This window comes from Lepus europaeus, chromosome 14 (genome assembly GCF_033115175.1).
Source record: "Lepus europaeus isolate LE1 chromosome 14, mLepTim1.pri, whole genome shotgun sequence".
NCBI lineage: Eukaryota > Metazoa > Chordata > Mammalia > Lagomorpha > Leporidae > Lepus > Lepus europaeus.
In genome coordinates, this window is record NC_084840.1 from 27,165,763 (window position 1) to 27,188,697 (window position 22,935).

Here is a 22,935-nt window from a genome sequence, read left to right on the forward strand (position 1 = left end):
CCAGCATGTGGAATGTCGACCTCTATGAATAGTTTGTAGATTTTGATAATACTGAAAGTATTTTTCTTTCTTTTTTTTTTTTTTTGACAGGCAGAGTGGACAGTGAGAGAGAGACAGAGAGAAAGGTCTTCCTTTTGCTGTTGGTTTACCCTCCAATGGCCGCCGCAGTAGGCGCGCTGCAGCCGGCGCACCGCGTTGATCCGATGGCAGGAGCCAGGTGCTTCTCCTGGTCTCCATGGGGTGCAGGGCCCAAGCACTTGGGCCATCCTCCACTGCACTCCCTGGCCACAGCAGAGAGCTGGCCTGGAAGAGGGGCAACCGGGATAGAATCCGGTGCCCCGACCGGGACTAGAACCCGGTGTGCCAGCGCTGCAAGGCGGAGGATTAGCCTAGTGAGCCGCGGCGCTGGCAATAATACTGAAAGTATTTTTCTGTTGTGCCTTTTGTTTGCTGGTCTTATTAGTTGATATTTTTCCATTCTTCTTTAGGAAAAATAGTTAAACTTGGATTGTATCACCCTCGGGGGACTCTATAAATCAGTAATAGGGCTGCAGTTAAGTGTCAGGTGAGAAACCTGGTTTACATGAGGCTTGGGAGACCGGGTATTAGGGTTGGTAAGTTGCCCATAAAAATCTTTACAAAGACAGAAATCCGTGGATGATTCCAAGCTCAGGAATTGTGTAGTTAGATGGGAAGTTTTGGAACATGCATCCTTGATAGTCTTTTGTAATGCTTTCCTTTTGCCCTTGGTGACTTATTTTTTTCCCCTAAAAGGTACCCCTCTGTCAGGTCATGTGAGAAGTAGGACACCTTACTCCAAATGTGGTTGGGGAGTCAGCTGCATCAGGATCACCTGGCGGCTTGCTGGAAATGCAGACGCTTCAGGCCCTACTCCCAACCTGCCGAATCTTCATTTTAATGAGGTCCTCAAGTGATGTGCATATGCATTAAAGTTTGAGAAGTTTTGCACCAACAGATTAGTAAGAACAGAGAGAGGGATCACTGAGAACCAACAATCGTACCAAGGGGCAATGATTGTGGGCAGCCTAAACCACAGCCATAAAGGAAATTTTCAAAATAGAAACAAAGGTAAGCTTCACTTACCCTGTTAAGAGAGTATGGAGCAGGAATAGTAAATGGTTTTCACTAGTTTGCTGACTCCAGCCTACAGACGGGCTGTAAAGAGTGCCTGTGTTTGGGGCCTGCACTGCAATGCATTGGGTTAAGCCATCACCTGCAGTGTCGGCATCCCATGTGGGTGCCAGTTTGAGTCCTGGCTGCTCCATTTCTTATCCAGCTCCATTCTAATGCACCTGGGGAAAAAGTGGAGGATGACCCAGCTGCTTGGGCCCCTACACCCAGATGGGAGACCTGGAAGAAGCTCCTGGTTCCTGGCTTTGGCCAGGCCCAGCCCTGTCTTTTGTGGCCATTTGGGGAGTGAACCAGCAGATGGGAGATTCTCTCTCTCTCTCTCTCTCTCTCTCTCTCTCTCTTTTCTCTGGGTCTCTCCTTTCCTCTCTCTCTGACTCTGCCTTTCAATAAATAAATAAATCTTAAGAAAAAAAGAGATGCCTGTATCAGGGGAGTTGTGTGCGGGATTAACAAAGGTACCTGCCGTGGACTTAACCAGTTGAGTGACATCTACATCTACATTTCAAAAAGTTCATGAAAAAGTGCAAATACAAGATAATTTTATTTTGGTGCTAAATTGTATTTTGAAATCTATATGTAGTTTTTACATCATATGCATATCCGTGAACTTGTTGAAGACCCTTCATCCTTGCCTTTTCTGGCTTTGAAAGTTGTTGGACCATCATATATTCTTGCACTCTTGACCTTGGCTTATAGACACACTACTTCTTGCTTCTCTATGTAAATTCTGCTTTAGTGGCTAATAAATGTAAGTGAAAATCATAACCTTTCTCATTGGGAAAGTCAGCCATATTGTCTAGGAATTTATTCTCCCCTGTGTTGAAAGCGATAGAAATTTCCCTAACAGTGTTGCATTATTTCATAAGATTTAATACCCTCTTATCTTTTACCTCTTTGCCATCTTAAGATTGCTTAGTTTTGCTGCATCTCATTTTTCTCATCTGAAGAAAAAAAGAAAATTGTTGGATCTGGACTCTAAAATCCCTTTCTGTTCTTAGAATTCTGTGGATTAGTTTCTTTTTGCCATTTGAAGAAAGAAACAGATCTGTAGGATTCTACCCCATTTAAATGCTACATGTAAGAAATAAAGATTTTTTTTATTGATGATTTATTTCTTGATCTTCTTTGTTCATTTCTCTGATCTTAAACTTTTATGGATGGTTAAAGTAGTAAAAGAACTTTATTGATCACTTAGCTTTTGGTCTTTCCTCATTACCATTTCAGCATTCTTGTCTTTGCAAGAGTAACCTTAACTAAATAGCTGTTTTCATTGGGTTATTTCTCATAGCAAATCTTGTCATCTAGCCTCTGGAGAATATACTCTAGACCTTTCTTCTTGGTGTTTGAGCCTTGTAAAAACTAACTCTGTGTGTTTAGCTTTATTTTCTCTCTGTTCTCCAATTTGAATGTTATGCCTTCACTGGACCTGCACCCTTTCAATCCTATATAGGATATTTTTCTCCTAACCTAATTTCCACATAGCATTTAAAAATCACCCTTGATCCCACTTCTTTCTGAGACAACAGTTTATCATACATTAATGACTATTTCTGTCATTTGGGATTTTTAAGAGAATGTTTTGTTATTGTTTGATTTTTTTCATGTATTTGGCTCATCTCCTCAAAGGGATTATGAACGTCTTGAGGTTGGAGACCGTGCTTGCCTTTTTGAAGCTTTACATCCTTCTTAGTTATCACGCGCACAGTGGGTACACAGTCATTTTTTTTGAAAGATGTAGTGGAGATTTTATAGTTTCCTTTCTTTGCTGTTGAAATTGCCAAAGGGAACCTGTTCCTTTCTTTGGAAATGGAAATCTCCAATGGCATCAATGAATCAGAAGGTAGGGATATCTTTGGCTGTATTTTCAGAGACAAGAGTAATGGATAAGAATATCATTTAAAGTATTCTTTTTTTCCCTTGTACCCTTTCCCTGAAACTCCTTTTGCCAAAATCACAAAGCGTTCTTTCACGTTCTTGAAAATGTAGCAGAGGAAGATGACGTGCTGATGATCAGAAAGTGTTGTATAATAGCTGGCAGGCAGTAGAGTAAGGAGGTGAGCTCTAGGATCTTTCACTGTTCTGCTGACTACCCATAAACATTCCTGCCATTCTGAGTTATCCTTTATCTATCTGTGAAGTGGGGATTCTAATAATGATTTCCTGTGAGAACTGTACATAGGGAGGATGAGGGATCAATACAATATAAATTCATAGATAGAAGAGATTATTTCTGTGATATTTCTGTTTACATGTGTAACACTAACATACTTTCCCAAATGTTCTTATAGCCTTAAAAATTCCCCTTAGATTTTAAGCTCTAAGGGAGACAGAGATGTAACTTTTTTATGGCATTTAGCTCAGCACTCCATGAAGTGAAATAAGAAATTCATGAAACCTATCCAAGAGGCATGAATTAAATCAGTTTTAAAGATTATTGCCCAATCTGGTTATTATTGTCATCAGCTTTCTCAAGTTGTATATTTAAAAACTAAAAAGTCATCCTTTTTTTAAACATAACTAAATCAGATACATTATAACTAGTATTGGTGTGCTAAACCTAAAAACAAGCACACAAAAAATTGAAAGCCAATTAGAACTGCTGCTTTTAGAAAACTCCACAGGTGGTAGTTTCCCAGTTGTAAGTGACATCTGATTTTTCCAGGCAACCTTCCTCTGCTCTTCCCATCTCTCTTCCTCCTCCTCCTCGATTCATTTCTCCCTCACTCCTTTCAATGAATGAACACATGCTAGGCACTGTGAGTATGAAGATGGATAAGGCACATTGCCCGTTCTCTAGGAGCTTTCTGTCTAAGTGATCTTGACCTGCATGGGCTCTTGAAGTGTCCAGAAGCTATCTCGGTAATTCTCTTACGATGTTAGATTAATCAGGGTATTTTTTTCTTCTGCTTACAAGGTCAAAATGTTTCCCTTGTATTCTCATGGCTTCTTAATAATGTTAAGGCGTGTTCTACTTAGATCGGACATCTTCATGTCTCCTGTCAGTCTGTGCAGCATCACCATTTTAATGTAGGGGTTTATAGAGCAATCCTTTCTGATTCTAAGTGCCAGATGGAGGTGTTCTTTGAGTTTTTCTAATCTGATGGCTTATTTTACTGACAGAGAAAAACTAAAATCAATAGATACAAGTTAGTATTATTTCTTAATTTTTTAGGGTGCTGAAATGCTTTTCTATATTCACTGATCTATTTGGTCTTTTTTTTTTTTTTTTTTTTTTTTGGCTAAAAGACTTTTCTGTATCACAGATGTCCAGACATTTGATGAAAAATTCCCATAAATCATCTCTTAACCTCAATAATTCCAATAATGATTGTTTATATGATGGAGTTTCTTAGTTTTTTTTTTTTTTAATCATTACTAGTAATTTTGCTGCTTGAACTTGAATCTGCTGATTTCCTTTTAAAACATATAGCAGATATTTATAAGGTAACATTAAAAGAACATAGTTTCATGATGACAGAGAATGGCCTGCTACTCCCCCCCTCTCCCTGCCCCACTTTTATTCATTAATACATTGGTTTTTAGTTATCCCCTTCTAAACTACTCTTGTGCCATATAGGGTAAATATAAGGCTATGATTGATTGTTGTCTCAAGTTATCTGTTTGTTGAAAAAGTTTCATGCTAGCTGTATAGTCCTGAATTAAAATATTGCTCTAGAAACTATATCAGCTCATTAATTTTTCTTTTTAAAATTTTGTTTTCAATGTTATGAGTTATTTACTTGCAACTTTTTCCTTACTTTTTCTTTTTGATTTTTTTTTTTATTTTTCATTACAAACAAACTTCTTCCTTTTATCTTTCCATTCTCTGATTTATGATAAATTTAGTTTCCTTTGGCCTGGCATTTGCTTCAGCAGGCAGTCTTCCTTCAAGTACCTCCCTGATTGATGTGTAATCTTTGATATCTTCCATTAGCCTCCAGGATTACTGAGTTCAAGGCCCCCTTGGAACCTAAGGAGCCCTGCCGAGGAGCTGAAGGCCTTCAGAGTCCTTGGGGTGATTGACAAGGTAATTCTTCAGTGTCTCTTCAAGAGTTTAGTCATAAATCGACTGCATGCTGACATTTTGTCTTTGAAGCTTTGGATCTTAAGGATATGAAACAAAAGGAGAAAATGACTCAAATGCATCTGCACTTTAAAATAACAAAAGCAGACTAGAAAAAGCTTTTATCTAAGCAATTCATGTAAGGTCATGCAAAATATATTTGAGCTAAAGGAGTGGGTACATATTTGTTGGCATTCTGTCGAGTAAGGGGTTTGGTTTTATAAAAGTGTTGTAGTAGGGTGAAGATGCACTTTGGGTTAGTTAATGTTGTGAGTTGGTAATTGTTCAGCATGCATTGATATAGTCTGATAGTAAAGAGGAAGGCGGCATTTCTTAATAACTACTCTTTGTTGAGCACCTACTGCGTGTCAGATTCTCCTAATCCTGTTGTTTTTAGCTTTATGGGAAATTGATGTTTAGAGCTAACTTAAGTAACTTGCCCAGAAGTCACATAACTAATTTGGAGATTCAGACCTTACTCTTTGTGATTTCAAAACCCAACAGCTTGGCTTTTTCCACTAAAACAATCCCACCTCTCAAAAATTTATGTTTGTAATAAAAATACTGAGCTAACAGAAATATCTGTCATTATTGCATGCAAATTTGATGACATCTAAGATATGATAAATAACAGTACTGGCCCTGTTTAATAGTTTACAAATTAATTTAAAAATCTTAGACAATAACCCATGTTTTTGTTTATTTGTGAGACAGATGGGGGTGGAGAGAGAGAGAGAGGTGTTGATTGATTGATTCTGTCTGCTGGTTTGCTCCCCAGATATCTAACAGCCAAAGGCTGGGGGTCCCACATGGGTGGCAGGAGCCAAATTACTTGAGCCATACCTCTGCCTCCCAGGGTCTATATTAGCGGAAACCTATAGTCAGGAGCAGGGCTTCGTGTTGAAGCCTGGGCTTCCCAGTATGGGACATGGGTATCCCAATTGGTGTCTCAACTGGTAGACAAATTCCTACCCCAACCTATATTTTAAATGTATTTGATCAATTACTATGTAACTATTCAAAGAAGAAGAAAATGGTTTATTTGATATTAAGGTATAAGTTAATTTATATCTTTCCCACCATTAGCCATTTTTTGAAGTACCTTAGTATTCATTTATAACCTAATGTTCATTGAGTATATTTTCTGTTCTAAACTATACTTGTGATTCTGTGTTCTTCTCCTCTTCCAGCCCCCTTTCTTCTCTCATAATTCTGAGATAGCCTCTTAGCTATGTTTTCTCTAACTTTTCCAGTTTGGAGAACATTGTATTTGCAAGTAGATGGAAACAAAATGATAATTGAGTAGTACTAGATTCTTGATTTCTGTGTAGATATGTGTACCTTATTATTATTATTTTTTTTAGAAAGCTTTTTTTAGTGTACCTTCTTGATATTTCTGCCCCTTGTCTTAGATTTAATACTTCCGACAAGAAATCTTGGGTGAAGCTATGAGTCTCAATAGGTTTTGACAGTAGAGGCATAATTGATTAGTCTTTACTCTGTTAACCTGGGAAGTGTGTTGTGTGTTCATTGGCCTCCATTTAACAATTTAAAATTAACTATTTAAATTAGAGATAAGGAAATACATATTTTGGGAATTAGCAAGCTTTAAAAGTTTTTAAAATTTGTAACATAATGTCTACTTTTAAAAACATGGGTCGGGGCCGGCGGTGTGGCGTAGTGGGTAAAGCCACCACCTGCAATGCCGTCATCGCATATGGGTGCAGGTTTGAGTCGCAGCTGCTCCACTTCCAATCCACCTCTCTGCTGTGGCCTGGGAAAGCAGTAGAGAGGATGGCCCAACTCCTTGGGCCCCTGCACCTGTGTGGGAGACCTGGTGAAAGCTCCTGGCTCCTGGCTTTGGATCAGCACAGCTCTGGCCATTGTGGTGGCCAGTTGGGGAGTAAACCAGCAGATGGAAGACCTCTCTCTCTCTCTCTCTCTCTCTCTCTAACTCTGACTTTCAAATAAATAAATAAATCTTTAAAAAAAATCCACGGGTTTTTTTTTTTTTGGTTTTCAAATTGAATAGTTTATTAACATGGTAGTTGTCTTTGTAACATGTGCACACACACACACACGCACTCAGAATGATCTGCCTGGGGAAAAGGATTGAATATACCTAAGGGGAAAATGAGAAATAAAAAAATTCCTGTTGGTTTTCATTATTATAAGCAATTCTGTCCACATCACTTACAAAGCTATTGCCAAATCTGTCCAAGGGAAGCAAAGTTTGAAGGGGCCGGGGGAGTCTTGGGGGAAAATTCAACAGTGGCATAGCAGAGCTCTCAATATGAGAAAGCTGACATAATGTGGACTTTTGCTGTGAAATTTTTTCTTTGCAAAATATGGGGAGAGGTTTATCAATGGGCAGAAAATAAGAGAAGGCGGTGTGAAGTAGGCTTTTGCAGTCAATTTTTCTCACAGTATTGTGCAGGGTCATCAAAAATTGCATTTTTTTAAAGATAGATTCCTCTCCATTGTAAGGAGGAATATCTAAAATTTGGGTTTTAGGAACTTGAAGTTTGGAAGAGAAATGTTGCATAAATTCTAAATGTGAGAAAATATACAGAATGTTAATCTACTACCTGCAGAACACATTTTCTTGGATTCTTATTATTGTATCTGTTCTTGATGAATTATTTTGCATGTTATCTATTAACTTAGAAAACTACAGATCTGAATTGGACTGTGTTAGGAATGGGATTTTACAAACTTTTGTTTAGAAAGTAAACAAAGCAGATTTGTTCACTAGTATCTAGACTGTAGGCTACATGAGACAAAGCCTGGGTCTTTCTCATTCACCACTGTAAACTCAGCTTCTAGAATCATGTCTGGCATGTAATGGACACTCCATGTTTGTTGAATAAATGAATTGAAATTTAAGTAATTTTAAATACATCATATTTAGAGTGACACCTACTGGTGTAATCTGAGACTGCTCCCTAGTACCATTTTCAATACACACAATGGTACGAGGTATAAGATTCAGAAGGGTGTCTACCTGTGGGGACGGTAATTCCATAGCTGTGTGTTGGCCTAGTATTCAAAATGAAGTAAATGACTTTCTGTTCTTTAATTGGAGCTATATATTCTTTCATTAACATGGATAAACTGTGGAATTTAAGCATCAGAGTTCATTATGTAAAAACAAAAATCTTCAACAAAATATTGGAAAGTAGAACTTAGCAATACCTAAAAAAGTATTATATCCCATAATCAAATGGAGTTGATTCCTGCAATGCAAGGTGGATTAAATATTTAATCAATGTAATCCATGTTAATAGCATAAAGAAGAAAGTCATATGATTATAGCGATTGATACATAATTAGCATCTGAATATTCAAAGGCAATTCATGAACAAAACTTCTCTAAAAACAGAAGAAAGGGAAACTTTCCTCAACTTGGTAAATGATATCTACATAAAACTTAGAGCTAATATCATACCTAATGGTCAGTACTGAATGATTTATTCCCAAGATGGGAAACAAGGCACATTTTTAGTCCTGATATTCAACATGATATTGGAAATTCTAGATAGTGCTATAAGGGAAGAAAATGAAATAAAAGACATTAGGATTGGAAAGAAAGATAAATACTTTTCCTTGTTTAAAGGTAACAGTCAACACATATAAAACCATGAGATCCATCATAAAACAGGAATAAAAGATTTCAGTAAAGTTGCAAGATAGAAAAAAATGAGCATAGAAAAATTTGTTAGTATTTCTATATACTACCATCAAACTCATAAAAACTGGAATTAAGATAAAATACTATTTATAATCATTCTAATAATACAAAAGTAGTAGATTTTATAAATCTAGCAAAATATGTCTGGGACTTTTTTTAAAAAGATTTTTTTTTTTTTATTTGAAAGAGAGAGAGAGAGAGAGAGAGAGAGGTAGGTCTTCAGTCCACTGATTCACTCCCCAAATGGCTGCAATGGCCAGAGCTGATCCCATCCAAAGCCAGGAGCCAAGAGCTTCTTCCGGGTCTACAACATGGGTGCAGGGCCCAAGGATTTGGGCCATCCTCTGATGCTTTCCCAGGCACATTAGCAGGGAGCTGTTTTGGAAATGGAGCAGCCAGGACTCAAACCAGGGCCTATATTAGATGCTAGCGCTGCAGGCTGGGGCTTTCACCAGCTGTGCCACAGAGCTGACCTCCATGATAGAAATTAAAGATGTAAATAATGGGAAAACCATGTTTATAACCAGAGGATTCAATGTAGTAAAGATATAAATTCTGGAGATGGGTGTTTGGCACAGCAGTTAAATTGTCTGTTGAGATGCCTGCATCCTATACTGGCGTGATTGATTGGGTTCTAGTCCTGGCTCCTCTTCCAATTCCAGTTTCCTGCTTTTGCACACACTGGATGCATTAGTTGATGTACCTGGATTCATGCTGCCCATGTGGAAGACCTGGATTGACTCAGTTTCTTGACTTTAGACCGGTCCAACCCTGGCTTTTGCAGTCATTTGGAGAGTGAACAGTGGATGGAAGATTCATTCTCTCTCTCTCCTTTCTCTCTGCCTTTCAAATAAAAATAATAAATGAATCTGTTAAAAAAATTTTAAAGAAAGGATGCATGTGCTCCCCAAATTGATACACAGTTTTGACACAATCATCAGCAATTGTAGTTATAAACCAGGTTATTCTAAAGTAACACCCCTGACCTTGGCTAGGTTCTCACGGTGAATATTGGAGAAAAATCCTCTGAGGCTTTCAAGAGGGAGGCAGGTGGGGGTCCAGCAAAAACTGGTGGACATTCAAGGAGAAATTGATGATTCCACTATTATATTTGTTTTTTAAAAGATTTATTTATTTATTTGAAAGTCAGAGTTACACAGAGAGAAGGAGAGGCAGAGAGAGAGAGAGAGAGGGAGGGAGGGAGGGAGGGAGGGGTCCTCCTCCATCCACTGGCTCACTCTCCAGTTGGCCACAATGGCCGGAACTGCGCCGATCCAAAGCCAGGAGCCAGGAGCTTCTTCTGGGTCTCCCATGTGGGTACAGAGGCCCAATGATGTGGGCCATCTTCTACTGCTTTCCCAGGCCATAGCAGAGAGCTAGATTGGAAGTGGAGCAGCTGGGACTCGAACCAGGGCCCATAGGAGATGCCAGTGCTGCAGGTGGCGGCTCTACCTGCTGTGCCACAGCACCGGCTCCCACTATTATATTTGGATTTGTCAAGACCTCTCTTTAAAAAATGAGTGGGTGTGGCAGGCAGAAAATCAGTAAGGACACAGTTGAATTCAACAGCACTTTAACTACCTGGATTTAGTGGATATCCATAGACTAGTTCATCCAAAACCAGAAGAGTGCATGTTTTTCTCAAGCTAATGCAGACTATTCATTAGGATAGACCACATTCTTGTCCATAAAACATGCCTACACAAATTTAAAATACAAAATATACAATGTATGCTGTCAAATCAGAATTAAACTAAATAATACAAATAGGTAGAAAATTCCAAAATATCATAAGTTATGCAACATACTTCTATATGACACATGGGTTGAAGAATGTATCTTAAGACAAACTTTCAGTTGTCTTATGAGATGCAGTAAAAGCAGTTCTTAGAAGGAATTTTATACTGTTAAATGAATAAATTAGAAGAGAGAGAAATCTAGATTAAATCTAGTAATCTAAATTTCTACCATGGGAATCTATAAATAGAAAAGCAAATTAAATCCATAGTAAGAAGATGAAAAAAGTCATAAAAATTGTGTAGAAATTAATGAAATTGAATGTAGGAAATTAATAGAGGATTAATAGAGAAAACAGGAAATTAATAGCGAAATTAACAAAACTAAATGCTGGTTTTTGAAAATATCAATAAAATTGATAAGCCTTTAGTCAGGATAATTAAGAAAAATAGAATAAAAATGAAAGAAGGACCATCATGACAGATCCCATGGATGTTAAAAGAATAATAAACACTTAAGCAACTCAAATTTGGTAATCATAGATTTGATAACCTAGATGGAATTGAGCAGTACTTTCAAAGCCATAAGCTGTCAGAAGTCATAAAAGAAGAAGCAAGCAATCTAAATAAGTGTATAGCTATTGAATAAATTGAGTCAATAATTAATAATCTTCCAGTATAGAAAGTGTGTGTTTTCACTATTGAATCCTACCAAGCATGAACAGAAAAAATTATACCAATTGTCTATCATGTCTTCTAACAGAAAGAAGAAGAAAGATCATTTCCTAATTCAATCCATGAGATTGGCATTGTCCTAATACCACAACCAGACAAGGAGATTACAAGAAATAAAAATGAAAGACCAGTGTCTCTCATGAACATAGTTTGAAAAAGTCTCATTAAAATGTTAGAAATTGAATACAACAGTGAATGAAAAGTGTTATAAAATATGGCCAAGTGGAATTTATCACAGTAGGCAGAGCAGGTTCAACATTCAGAAACTAAGGTAGGGTTGGCATTGTGGCTCAACCAGTTAAGCCTCTACTTGCAGTGTCAGCATTCCATGTTAGAGCACTAGCTTTATCTTGGCTGGTTAGCTTCTGATCCAGCTTTCTGCTGATGCACGTGGGAAGGCACTGGAAGATGGCCCAAGTACTTGGGACCCCGCCACCAATGTGCAAGACTCAAATGGAATTCCTGACTCCTAGCTTCAGCCTGGTCCAGCCCTGGCTGTTGCAGCTATTTGGAGAGTAAACCAGTGGATAGAAGATCTCTCTTTCTCTCTCTCTTTTTCTCTGTTATCCTGCTTTTCAAATAAATCTTTACAAAAGAAAAACTAAGATACTCCAGCATATCCATAGGCTAGCAAGAAAAATCACATAATTCTATCAGTAGATGTTCAAAAAAGCATTTGGCATTATGTAACACCCTTGATGAAAGCTCTCAGAACTGAGAATTGGGGGAACTTCCTCAGCTTGAAGAGAGTGTTTACAAAACACCTAAACTGACATTACAGGTAATGGTGCAAAACTGAAAAGTCTCCTGACAACATCAGTAACAAGACAAGGATGTCTCCTCCTCTTATGTGCTTTTTTTTTTTTTTTTACATTTATTTATTTATTTTGAGAGGCAGAGTTACAGACAGAGGTAGAGTTACAGAGGGAAAAACAGAGAGTAGGTCTTCCATCTGCTGGTTCACTCCACAAATGGCTGCAACAGTTGGAGCTAAGCTGATCAGGAGCCAGGAGCCTTTTTCAGGTCTGCTACTTGGGAGCAGGGGCCCAAGCACTTGGGCCATCTTCCACTGCTTTCCCAGGCCATTAGTAGGGAGCTGGATAGGAAGAGGAGCAGCGGGGCAAGGAACTGGAGCTTGCTCATATGGATGCTGGTGCTGCAGGTGGAGGTTTTACCTACCATGCCGCAGCACCAGCCCCCACCATGCTTTTCTAACAGTACTGGAAGTCCTACCTAATAAAGTAGGAATAGAAGAACTAAAATGTATTTAAATTGGGAAGGAAGAAATAAAACTGTCTTTGTTGACGGATGGTATGTTTGTCTATGTAAAAAAAAATCTGAAAGAATACAAAAATGTCTGGAATTAATGATTATTGCAAGGTTACAGGATACAATATTAATATACAAAAGTCAATAGGCTGAAGTGAAAAAGATACAATTCACTCATAACCCTGAGGACCATTAAAAATTGGTTTTTGATAAATGAAGAGACTTCAAGAAGTTCATGTAAAAATGGAATTAAAAGCCAGTTTATTTTGGTGCAAAGTTTTTGAAATCTAGGCATAGGTTTTCATAATGTGCATTTCCATGAACTTTTTGAAATCTTTGCCTACACTGCTCCTCTTCTTTTTCTATTCTAATATGCACAGGAAGGTTCCATTAGCCTGTGACTTCAAATGAGATCATAGTGTTGTTAACATCTAACTTATAATGACTTTTGGTAGCCTTTCCCTGCATTATAATGGGACCTTCTTTTGTACCTTTTCCATCCCAGAACTATTTCTGAGAGTCTACGGTCTCATGTGAGTTTGCCAGTGAATGTGTATACATGAAGTTCATACTCTGCCACTCTCCAGGCCTGCAGGAGTTCCTTGGTGGTTCTGTGTCTGCCTCACACACTGCTATTCTTCCTCAGCATAGTGCTTCCCAGACTGTTGTTGATTGCCCTCTTCCATGTTGAACTTGGTTTCCCTAGGGCAGAGATCATATCTGGTGTGTTCATAGCTTTTCCCTTCATCTCTAATACTGTGCCTGCACATAATAGCCATTCAGCAAATATATGTTGAATTGATTTCTTGAATTTTGCTCATTTGGGGAGGGGAGAGGTCAGATGCCCACCCATCAGTTTGCTTTTTAATTTTATGTGTGATCTTAAATGTTTTTCTGTTATCTTTTATATTCTTTTCCTTTAAGATTTGCTTTCAGTACTGTTTAATCAGGTTTTTTTTTTTTTATATCAAGAAGAGAACTTTTTGCATCCTTTGTATATTTGGAGCACAACAGTTTATTTTTCATGTTAATATTTCTAGAGGATTCCATTTTAGCATCATTAGGGTTTATTAGAATAAAATACCTCTGGACTGTCTCTTCTACAAGCTGAAATCTGCACTGTTATGAAGAAAACCATTTTCTTGATTTGCTATATAACAATTTTTGTTACTTTTTATAATAGACTTAAAAGTCCAATTTTTTAAAGTGTATACTGGCACTTGGCACATGAATATATCACATTTTTTTGTGTGTGTCCAAACTGTTCTGTACATTCTGATCATTTTATCAATTACAGGCTGTTTATGGAATGAGTTAAGCTACCAGATACATTTTTGGGATCTGTGCCCTAAGTAGAATCATTTTGTATGCCTGGTTTAATTCATCATGGCTGTTGTCTATGTTTGAGGATGATGCAAAAAAGTTGGTGTCAGATATACTTTCTGGTGTTTAGTGGCCGATTCTGTAGTACATAGCTGTTGTCATAAAACACTGTGCTGAAAACTGTTGTTGTATTGAAAGGAGGGATTGCAAGTGGGATAGATAGAAGTCATGCTTTTAAGAGTCCTGTGGAACATCAGTCATCGTGAATGAGGAAGAAGTGATAGGACACTTGCATGAAACAGTTTGAAATGCTGTGATGCGGATGGGAGGAGGGAGTTTTCACAAGGATTTCAGAATGACACAGGCTCAGGTGTAGTCACTCATAGTGCCAGATTGTGCAGCTAATGTTAATAACCATAAACTAATTTGTATTGTTGATGGGAATGTAGCTTGCCCATAGATTTTAACTATAAAGTCAGAATAAACTTTGATTATAATTAATAATATCATATTTTAAAAATATATTTATTTATTTATTTATATTTGAGAGGCAGAGAGAGAGAGTGAGAGTGAGAGAGAGAGAGAGAGAGAGAGAAGTCTTCTAACCACTGGCTCACTCCCCAGATGGCCGCAATGGCTAGAGCTGAGCTGATCCGAAGCCAGGAACCAGGAGCTTCTTCCAGGTCTCCCACGTAGGTGCAGGGGCTCAAAGACTTGGGCTGTCCTCTATTGCTTTCTCAAGCCGCAGCAAGAGCTGGATCAGAAGTGGAGCAGCCAGGACTCAAACTGGCACCCATATGGGATGCCAGCACTGCAGGTGGGGGCACTACACCACAGCACTGGGCTCAATAATATCATCTTTAAGGAAGTACATATATCTAATATACTTATTTTGATGATAAGGGGCAACCACTTTTGAGAAACGTAAATATTAGTTATGTATTTTTTAAAATTCTGTGTTTTTGGGTGGGTATTTGGTACAGCAGTTAAATTACCTCTTACAGTGCCTAAATCTCAAGTCAGAGTGCCTGGTTGAAATCCCAGCTACTCCACTTCAGAGCCAGCTTCCTGCTAATGCATACGCTGGGAGGCAGCAAGTGATGGTGCAAGGACTTGGATCCTTGTCACCCACATGGAAGACTGATGCACTTTCAGGCTCCTGGCTCCAGCCTGGTCCAGTCTGGCTGTTGTAGGCATTTGGGAAGTGAACCAGCAGATAGAAGGTCTCTGTCTTTCTGCCTTTCAAATAAAATGAAAATTAAAAAAATGAAAAAATTCAAAAAACCAATGCTTTGATATCTTATTCTGCTTGTCCTGTATTATTTGAATATATGCCTCATTTCTGAGGGTACTTTAAAAAGTTTGTGGAATATGTGTATTATGAGAAAATCAATGGATTTCAAGATTTTTTTCACCAACATAAACTAATGTACTTTGATTCATTTATTTGACAGCCAGAGTGACAGATAGGGGGAATGGAAGAGACGAGGGGGAGAAAGGGAGAGAAGGATGGAGAGAGAGAGAGAGAAAGAGAGAGAGAGATTGTTCTTCCACTGGTTCACTCCTCACATGGCTACGACAGTCAGGGCTGTAGCAGGCTGAAACGCAGAGCCCAGATCTAAATCCAAGTCTCCTACATGGGTGGCAGCTGCTTCCTGTGGTGCACATTATTAGCAGGAAGCTGGATCAGAAGTATAGTAGCTTGAACTCGAACCAGGCACTCTGATATGGGATGCTGGGGGGCCAAGTGGCAACCTAGCCACTGTACTGTAGCTTTTTATTTATTATTATTATTAAAGATTTATTTATTTATTTGAAAGTCAGAATTAGAGAGAGAAGGAGAGGCAGAGACAGAGAGAGAGAGAGGTCTTCCATTTGCTGGTTCACTCCCCGGTTGGCCGAAACGGCCAGAGCTGCGCCTATCCGGAGCCAGGAGCCAGGAGCTTCTCCCAGGTCTCCCACGTGGGTGCTGGGGTCCAAGGACTTGGGCCATCTTCTACTGCTTTCTCAGGCCATAGCAGAGAGCTGGATTGGAAGTGGAACGCCAGGACTTGAACCAGCATCCATATGGGATGTTGTCACTGTAGGTTATGCTTTACTTGCTGCGCCACAGCGACGGCCCCTGAACTGTAGCTTTTGATGTTATTTCTGTGCCTCTCCCAATAAGACTTCAGATTCCTCTGATGACCAAGCATACTTCTTGACTATTAAGGGAGAAGAAAGAGATAATGTATATATTTAAAGATTTGAAGTAATCTGAACCTGCATCTCAAAATATATTGCATCTGAAGCATCAGAGCAAGAGTATAAAAGTGTCAAACTGAAAACTGTCGTAACATTCCTAGTCCTGCTTGTTTTCATGTTTCTCACAGAGCACACCTGTAGATTGTTGGCAGGGGACTTTATGTAGCCATTGAAATTGTCAGTTTGCGAATGAGTGTTGTGCCTGCCTGCCTATGTTTTATATGTCCTTTAAGATATTTTAGAATTTTTCAGAGCATGAATACATACTAAGATACCATTAAATTTTAAGCAGTATCAGAAGTCCTGCTCCATTTGCTACAGAAATACAGGCTCATTAAAAACATTTAAAAATAATGACATGTAAACCACTTAGAGGTTCCTTGTCCTTAAGGCAGTTTCTTCTGAATAGGAATCAGGCTACCTTTGACATTGGCAGCCTTGTTGTATATGCATTGATTGAATTGAGGTTACCTGTGTATCCAGTATTATGAGAGAGTGTTTATTAATGTCTGAGTACAGACTGCATTGATTCTGAACATTATATGAAAGAATACCATGTGAGTATATTTGTTGTTTTTTAGGGACTTATTTCAGCTTTCTGGACCTAAAAGCTGATCAAGTCTATTTATAGAGCACATCTAGTAGCAGAATGAAAATATTAAATCAGGCTATGAATGGACAGTGAAATAGTTTACATCAGCATTAGAGTGTTAGGTTTTTCTAGCAAATGCAAATAAGAATCCAAAGCTAAGTACAATAGACTGTAGTTTTAGTTGAATTAATTTTCATCTAAATTTAACAGTGTCAAGTCATCATCTCAAGTGAACTGCAGAATTCAAATCAGAGAAATAGAATAAATGGATTCTTTATGGAATTGAATGGCATGAGATGAACTTGGGCCTATAAACTCAGAACTTTAGAGTTTTAACCTCTCTTTAGCATAATCTCCTTATGGCCTTGGGCAGGTTTTTCACAAAAACAGAAAACTGACAATCAAAATGAGAATGACAAAGGTGTAGAGATCCAGCTTTTAAAGCATTTGGATCTTCGAAGAGGCTCCTGAGTGGTTGTTTTTCCTAGCTCTTTAGCGATTCTGTTTTAAACCCAATTTCTGTCCTTTATATTCTGCTTTCTGCTATATTTATACCTGGTTCCTTTACAAAGACACACCATGTCCTTTGGAAGAATGTTTTGTGCAGTAATAGATGTATAGGCCCGGAATTGAAAATTTATACAGAGTAAAACTCTCTTTTCATCTGTATAAAAGGCATTTCTGTGGTGGGTTTATTGTTCCATAAATCGTTAACCTCACGTCCTAGTATGAGACATCATTGAGGGATGGCTCACATTCATTGACACTTGGCACATATGAATGTTAGAGAGTTTACATTCATGTTTGTGGTGGAAATAATTATTCCCTGGATTATTTGCGGGAGAATATTCTGTGTTTTGCTTCACTCTAGGGCAGGACTAGATTTTGTTATTTGCCTCAAGATGCACAGTCCAGGGGTTTGGCCAAGGAAAGCAGAGAATTACTTCTATAGAAAGAATTTATTTAGAGCAGTTGTAGGTACTTAGCAAAATTGAGAGGAAGATATAAATACTTCCTCTAAATCTGCAGCCCCCACACATATGTTCATAGCCTCCTGTGTTACTTAAACCCCCTAGCAGAGTGCTACACTTACTATGATTGATGAACTTACAGTGCCATATCACTCCCATTCTGTCCTGTTAACCTGAGTTTGGTCTGAGGACACCTTTGTACTTGAGTCACTACAGAAGGACCTGCAACCTAACCTAGTATGTAAACTAACCGAAAGCCTCACTCGGGAATATACGTTTGTGACAAAAAGCTGAGTCTCTGCCAGTCACAACAGATGAACTTAGGCCAATCAGATGTGGCCAGTTGGTTGGACCAGTTTCAAATAAAGCTAACACTGAGCTATAACCGTTTGTGCTATCTCTGTACCTTTCATTTTCTGCCATTATGGCTACCTGACTACATTGCTGGGTGGAGTTTTCTGAACCTATTCTGGTTCTGAGATGAGAGCTACTTGGTTTGCCAGTTATTCTTTGCTTGGTTAAATTCTGCTAAATTTAGTTTGTATAAAGTTTTAATTTTAACCCATAGTTTACATTAGGGCTTATTGTTCCTGTTACACCTATTCTGTATGTTCGGATGAGTGGACAATGACATGGATCCACTGTTGTAGTATTATGCAGAGCATTTTCATTGCTCTTAAAAAAATCTGTGTTCTGCCTCTTCATTCTCCTGCAAAATCTGATAACCACCGATATTTTCACTATCTTCTTAGTTTTTACTTTTTCTAGAATGTCCTATAGTTGCAATCATACAGTATGTAGCTTTTGTAGATTGGCTTCCTTAGTAATGTGCATTTAAGGTTTCTCCCTGTTTTTTCATAGTTTGATCTCTCATTTCTTTTTAGCTGTCAAGGGTTTTCTGTTACTTGAATGTACCACAGTTTATTTATCCCTTCATTGACTGAAGAACATCTTGGTTGCACTCGAGTTTTGCAGTAATGAATAAAGCTGCTGTAAACATCTGTGTGCAGATTTTTGTTGTAGACATACCTTTGTGTAGACACCAAAGAACACAATTGCTGGATGGTATCTGGTGAGAGTATGTTCAATTTTGCAAGAAACTGCCAATCTTTCTTCCAAAGTGGCCATACTATTTTGCCTTCCCAACAGTAGTAAATGAGAGTTCCTGTTGCTCTGTGTCCTTATCAGCATTTGGTATTGTCATTGTTCTAGATTTTGATCATTCTTAATACATGTGTAGTGTTATCTCATTTTAATTTGCACTTCCCTGGTGACATATGGTGTTGAGCATCTTTCACATATGCTTTTTTGCTACCTGTATATCTTCTTTGGTGAAGTGCCTGCTAGTCTTTGGCCCATTTTTAAAAAAAGATTTACTTATTTTGAAATTTGAAAGAGTATGAGAGAGAGTGAGATACAGACTGAGAGAGAGAGAGAGAGAGAGAGAGAGAGAGACAGGCACAGATCTTCTGTCACTGGTTTACTGTCCAGTAGTTGCAACAGTTGGGGCTGATCCAGGTCAAAGCCAGGAGCCAGGAGCTGCATTCGTGTCTCCCATGAGGGTGGCAGGGCACAAGTACTTAACCCATCTTCCACTGCTTTCCCAGGTGTATTAGCAGGGAGCTGGTTTGGAAGTAGAGCAGCCAGGACTCAAAACAGGGCTTATGTGGGATGCCAGTGTTGCAAATGATGGCTTAATCTGCTATGCCATGAAGCTGAAATTCTGATATAGGATGCTGGTGTTCATGTGGCAGCTTATCCTGCTGTGCCACACTCTTTGCTCATTTTTTAAAATTAAATATATATTTTAAAATTTCAACTGACGCATAATAATTGTACATATTTATGGAGTCTCATTTCAACGTGCACATACAATGTATGATAATTGGATCAGATTAATTGATATAATCACTAACTCAAACATTTATCATTTCTTTGTGTTGAAAACATTCAAAATTCTCTCTCCTACTGCTTTGAAATATACAATTAATGGTTGTTAACCATAGTCACCCTACTGTGCTATAGAACGCTAGCAGTTAATCCTATCCAACTGTACCTCTCAACCTGTTCACTATCCTCTCCTGCCTCCACTCCCCATCTTCTGGTAGCCATTTTTCTATTCTTTACTTTTATGAGATGAACTTTTTAAAGCTTCTATATGTACGTGAGAACTTGTGGTATTTGTTCTTCTGTGTGTGACTTACGTCACTTCACATAATGTCCTTTTGTTCCATCCATGTTTTGTTCTATTTTATTTTATTTGAAAAGAAGAGAGAGAAATATCAGTTGATCTAGCTGCTGATTAACTTCCTAATTGTCTTTGCCTTCAATGGCTGGGGCTGTGTCTATTTTTTTTAATAGTTATATATTTATTTGAAGGAACTATGGAGAGAGAGGGAGAGACAGAGATCTTCCATCTGCTGGTTCACTCTCCAAATATCCACAATGACCAGGGTGGGTCCAGGCCAAAGCCAGGAGCTTCCTCCAGGTCTCCTCAATGTGTGGCAGAGGCTCAAGCACTTGGGCCATCCTCTGTTGTTTTTCTCAGGCCATTAGCAGGGGGCTGGATTGGAAGTGGACCAGCTAGGATATGAACCAGTGCCCATATGGGATGCCCATGTTGCAGGCGGTGGCTTTACTTGCTATGCCACGAAGCTGACCCTGTGTCCCATTTTTAAAACAGTTTTTGTTTTCATATTGTTGAATTTGAAGAGTTTTGTGTAAAGTTTATATAGCAGTTCTTTATCAGATGTGTTTTTTAATAAATATTTTCTGCCTGTCTGGTTTGTTTTCGCCTCCTCTTGACATTATCTTTGGCAGAGCAAAAGCTTTTAATTTAAATGAAGTCCATTTATCAGTTGTTTTATTCATGGATGGGTTGTGGCATTAAGGTATCTTTCCTATGTTATCTTTAGGAATTTTATGTTTTACATTTAGGTCTGTGATCCATTCTAGGTTAACTTTGTTAAGGGTGTAAGGTTGTGTGGAGATTGACCTTTTCACATGTGGGTATCCAAGTTATTCCAACATCATTTGTTAAAAAGACTATCTTTGCTCCATTGTATCGCCTTTGCTCCTTTGTTAAAGCTCAGTTGAGCGGATTTATGTGGGTCTCTTTTCTGGGCTCTGTATTCTGTTTCACTGATCTATTTGTCTGTTTTTCAGCCAATACCACACTGTCTTATATTGGCGTCCAGTAGTGTCAGTCTCCCAACTTTGTTCCCCTTTATTATCCTGTTGGCTCTTCTTTGTCATTTGCATCTCTGTATGAACTTTAGAATCAGTTTGTTGATGTCACTACAGAAGAATTTAAAAGAATCTTTTTATTTTTTCTGATCCTAAGCTTAATTTGCTAAAAACAACAACAGAACAAAAACTTTGCCCAACCATATTTTCTGCCCTTTGGAGAAATTAATATAGCGATGATTAGCCTTTGAATTTTAAATACAATATATTTGCAGATCTATTTTAGCAGTATCAAAATATTCATAATATATTTGTAACATATCTTAGAAACTAAGTTATTCTGGTAGTATTTGCCCTGTTTTTAACTATTAACAAAATGACAAAACATGGTCCTTAAAAAAATCATCATGATTATTCAAGTTCCTAATGAATCAGAGGTATAAACTGAGTTCACATTGGGGATACACACAAGACAAGTATAATATGGGATTATAGGAACCATAGATAGTTGCACTCAATAGGTTATGGTTTTATTAATTAGAGAATAGGATCATGGGCTTTATTATGACAGTTCTTATGGTTCATGGATGTTTTAATAATGGCCTAGTTTCAAATTAGTTTGTAATTAATTCTCTGTGGAGGTTTTGAATAATATTTTTAAAAATGTGCATTAAGATTAGAATTAACCTAAAGTTAATGCATGTGTGGCCATTTTAAAAGCAAGAATTAAAAGATTTTTTGTCTGATTTTCTTAAAAATATTTTGTATATTGATTTTCTTCTGATTACATTTACATTTTATTTATCATTATTTTGGAGTTTGGCTAGGCCCTTGTGAATCTGTTTTTAAAAGCTGTAGTATTTTGTTTTTATATGAGATATTGTGGTAAATATGATTATTACTTTAAGAAAATTAATTTCTGAGTAGTCCGATAGCAGTTATTGTAATTGGTGTTTTGTTAAACCTGTCTCAAAGTGTGTTTTCCTTGGGTAATGTTTGAATTGCTGGTATGACGATACCCAGAAAAATGAACCTTTCAAAAAATGTTACTGCATGAATAATATATAGTTTTGTTACTATTGATGGAGAAATTTAATAAAACATCTTAAATTGTCTATTATATTTTACTTATCCTATGCTTATTTTGAATAAAATTGTTGGTGATTTTAAATATAATTAGGCTTTTGAAGAGTCACCGTTTTTTCAAAGAAAAATCATCACATAATAATTTAAGTATTAGAACCAGTGTTTCTCTTGTGTTTGTTTTCTGGCACTGGAGTCTCCTGTGACCTTGGGTACGTTTTCTATGGGGTGACTGATGGTTCCTGATGCTCTGTGTTTTCTGGTTGCTTGCCTGTTGCCTGCCTCTGGGTTCATCATCCCCCTTATGCTGAGTTAGGCAGTATTTCTTCAGTCTCTTATCTTGGGGCTTTGATGCATATGTTCTGAAGGTGGCCACAGTGACTTTGGGTAGCAGCAGATGGTAAACCTTCAGGCTGCCACCGGCTATACTGGTGTTAAGTTGGAAAGTTAACGTTTGATGAAGAATCAGTAGTGCATATGAAAGAGCTTTCACTGCTGAAATATCTTTTAATTAAAAAATTAGCATACTAAAACCTTTATAAATGTCTGGGCATTTAAAGAAATCTGAAATTAGTTGTTTTCTTATAGATATAAAGTAGTTATATCCCAGCTTAATTTCACATCTTTTGCTCTTCCTAACCTGGTTCTTTTTCCCCTGTCTCTACCCTAATTTGTCAATAGTTGACAGTTAAGATTACCTGATAAATGGAAAAGGGGGCTGTTTTTTTGGTGTTACAGGTGTTTGGATAAACATTTAAAGTATACTTTGAATTACAGAATTTGGGGTTTTATTAATTAAAAAGAAATGTAGATTTTGAGCACTGCCTCCTTACAGTCTGGTTACATAGGGTCTTGTCTTCTACCTTTAAGATAGATTTCTATATTAAACA

General features: G+C 37.8%; 1 protein-coding gene across 2 annotated transcripts in view; it reads left to right on the forward strand.

The window, feature by feature from the left end:
- RPS6KC1 (ribosomal protein S6 kinase C1) overlaps window positions 1-22,935 on the forward strand; it is a 178,428-nt gene that overhangs the window by 101,133 nt on the left and 54,360 nt on the right. For both annotated transcript variants that reach the window (XM_062210336.1, XM_062210335.1), the window contains exon 8: window positions 5,087-5,179. In XM_062210336.1, the coding sequence (XP_062066320.1) occupies window positions 5,087-5,179 (93 nt within the window). The remainder of the gene's footprint in view (window positions 1-5,086; window positions 5,180-22,935) is intronic.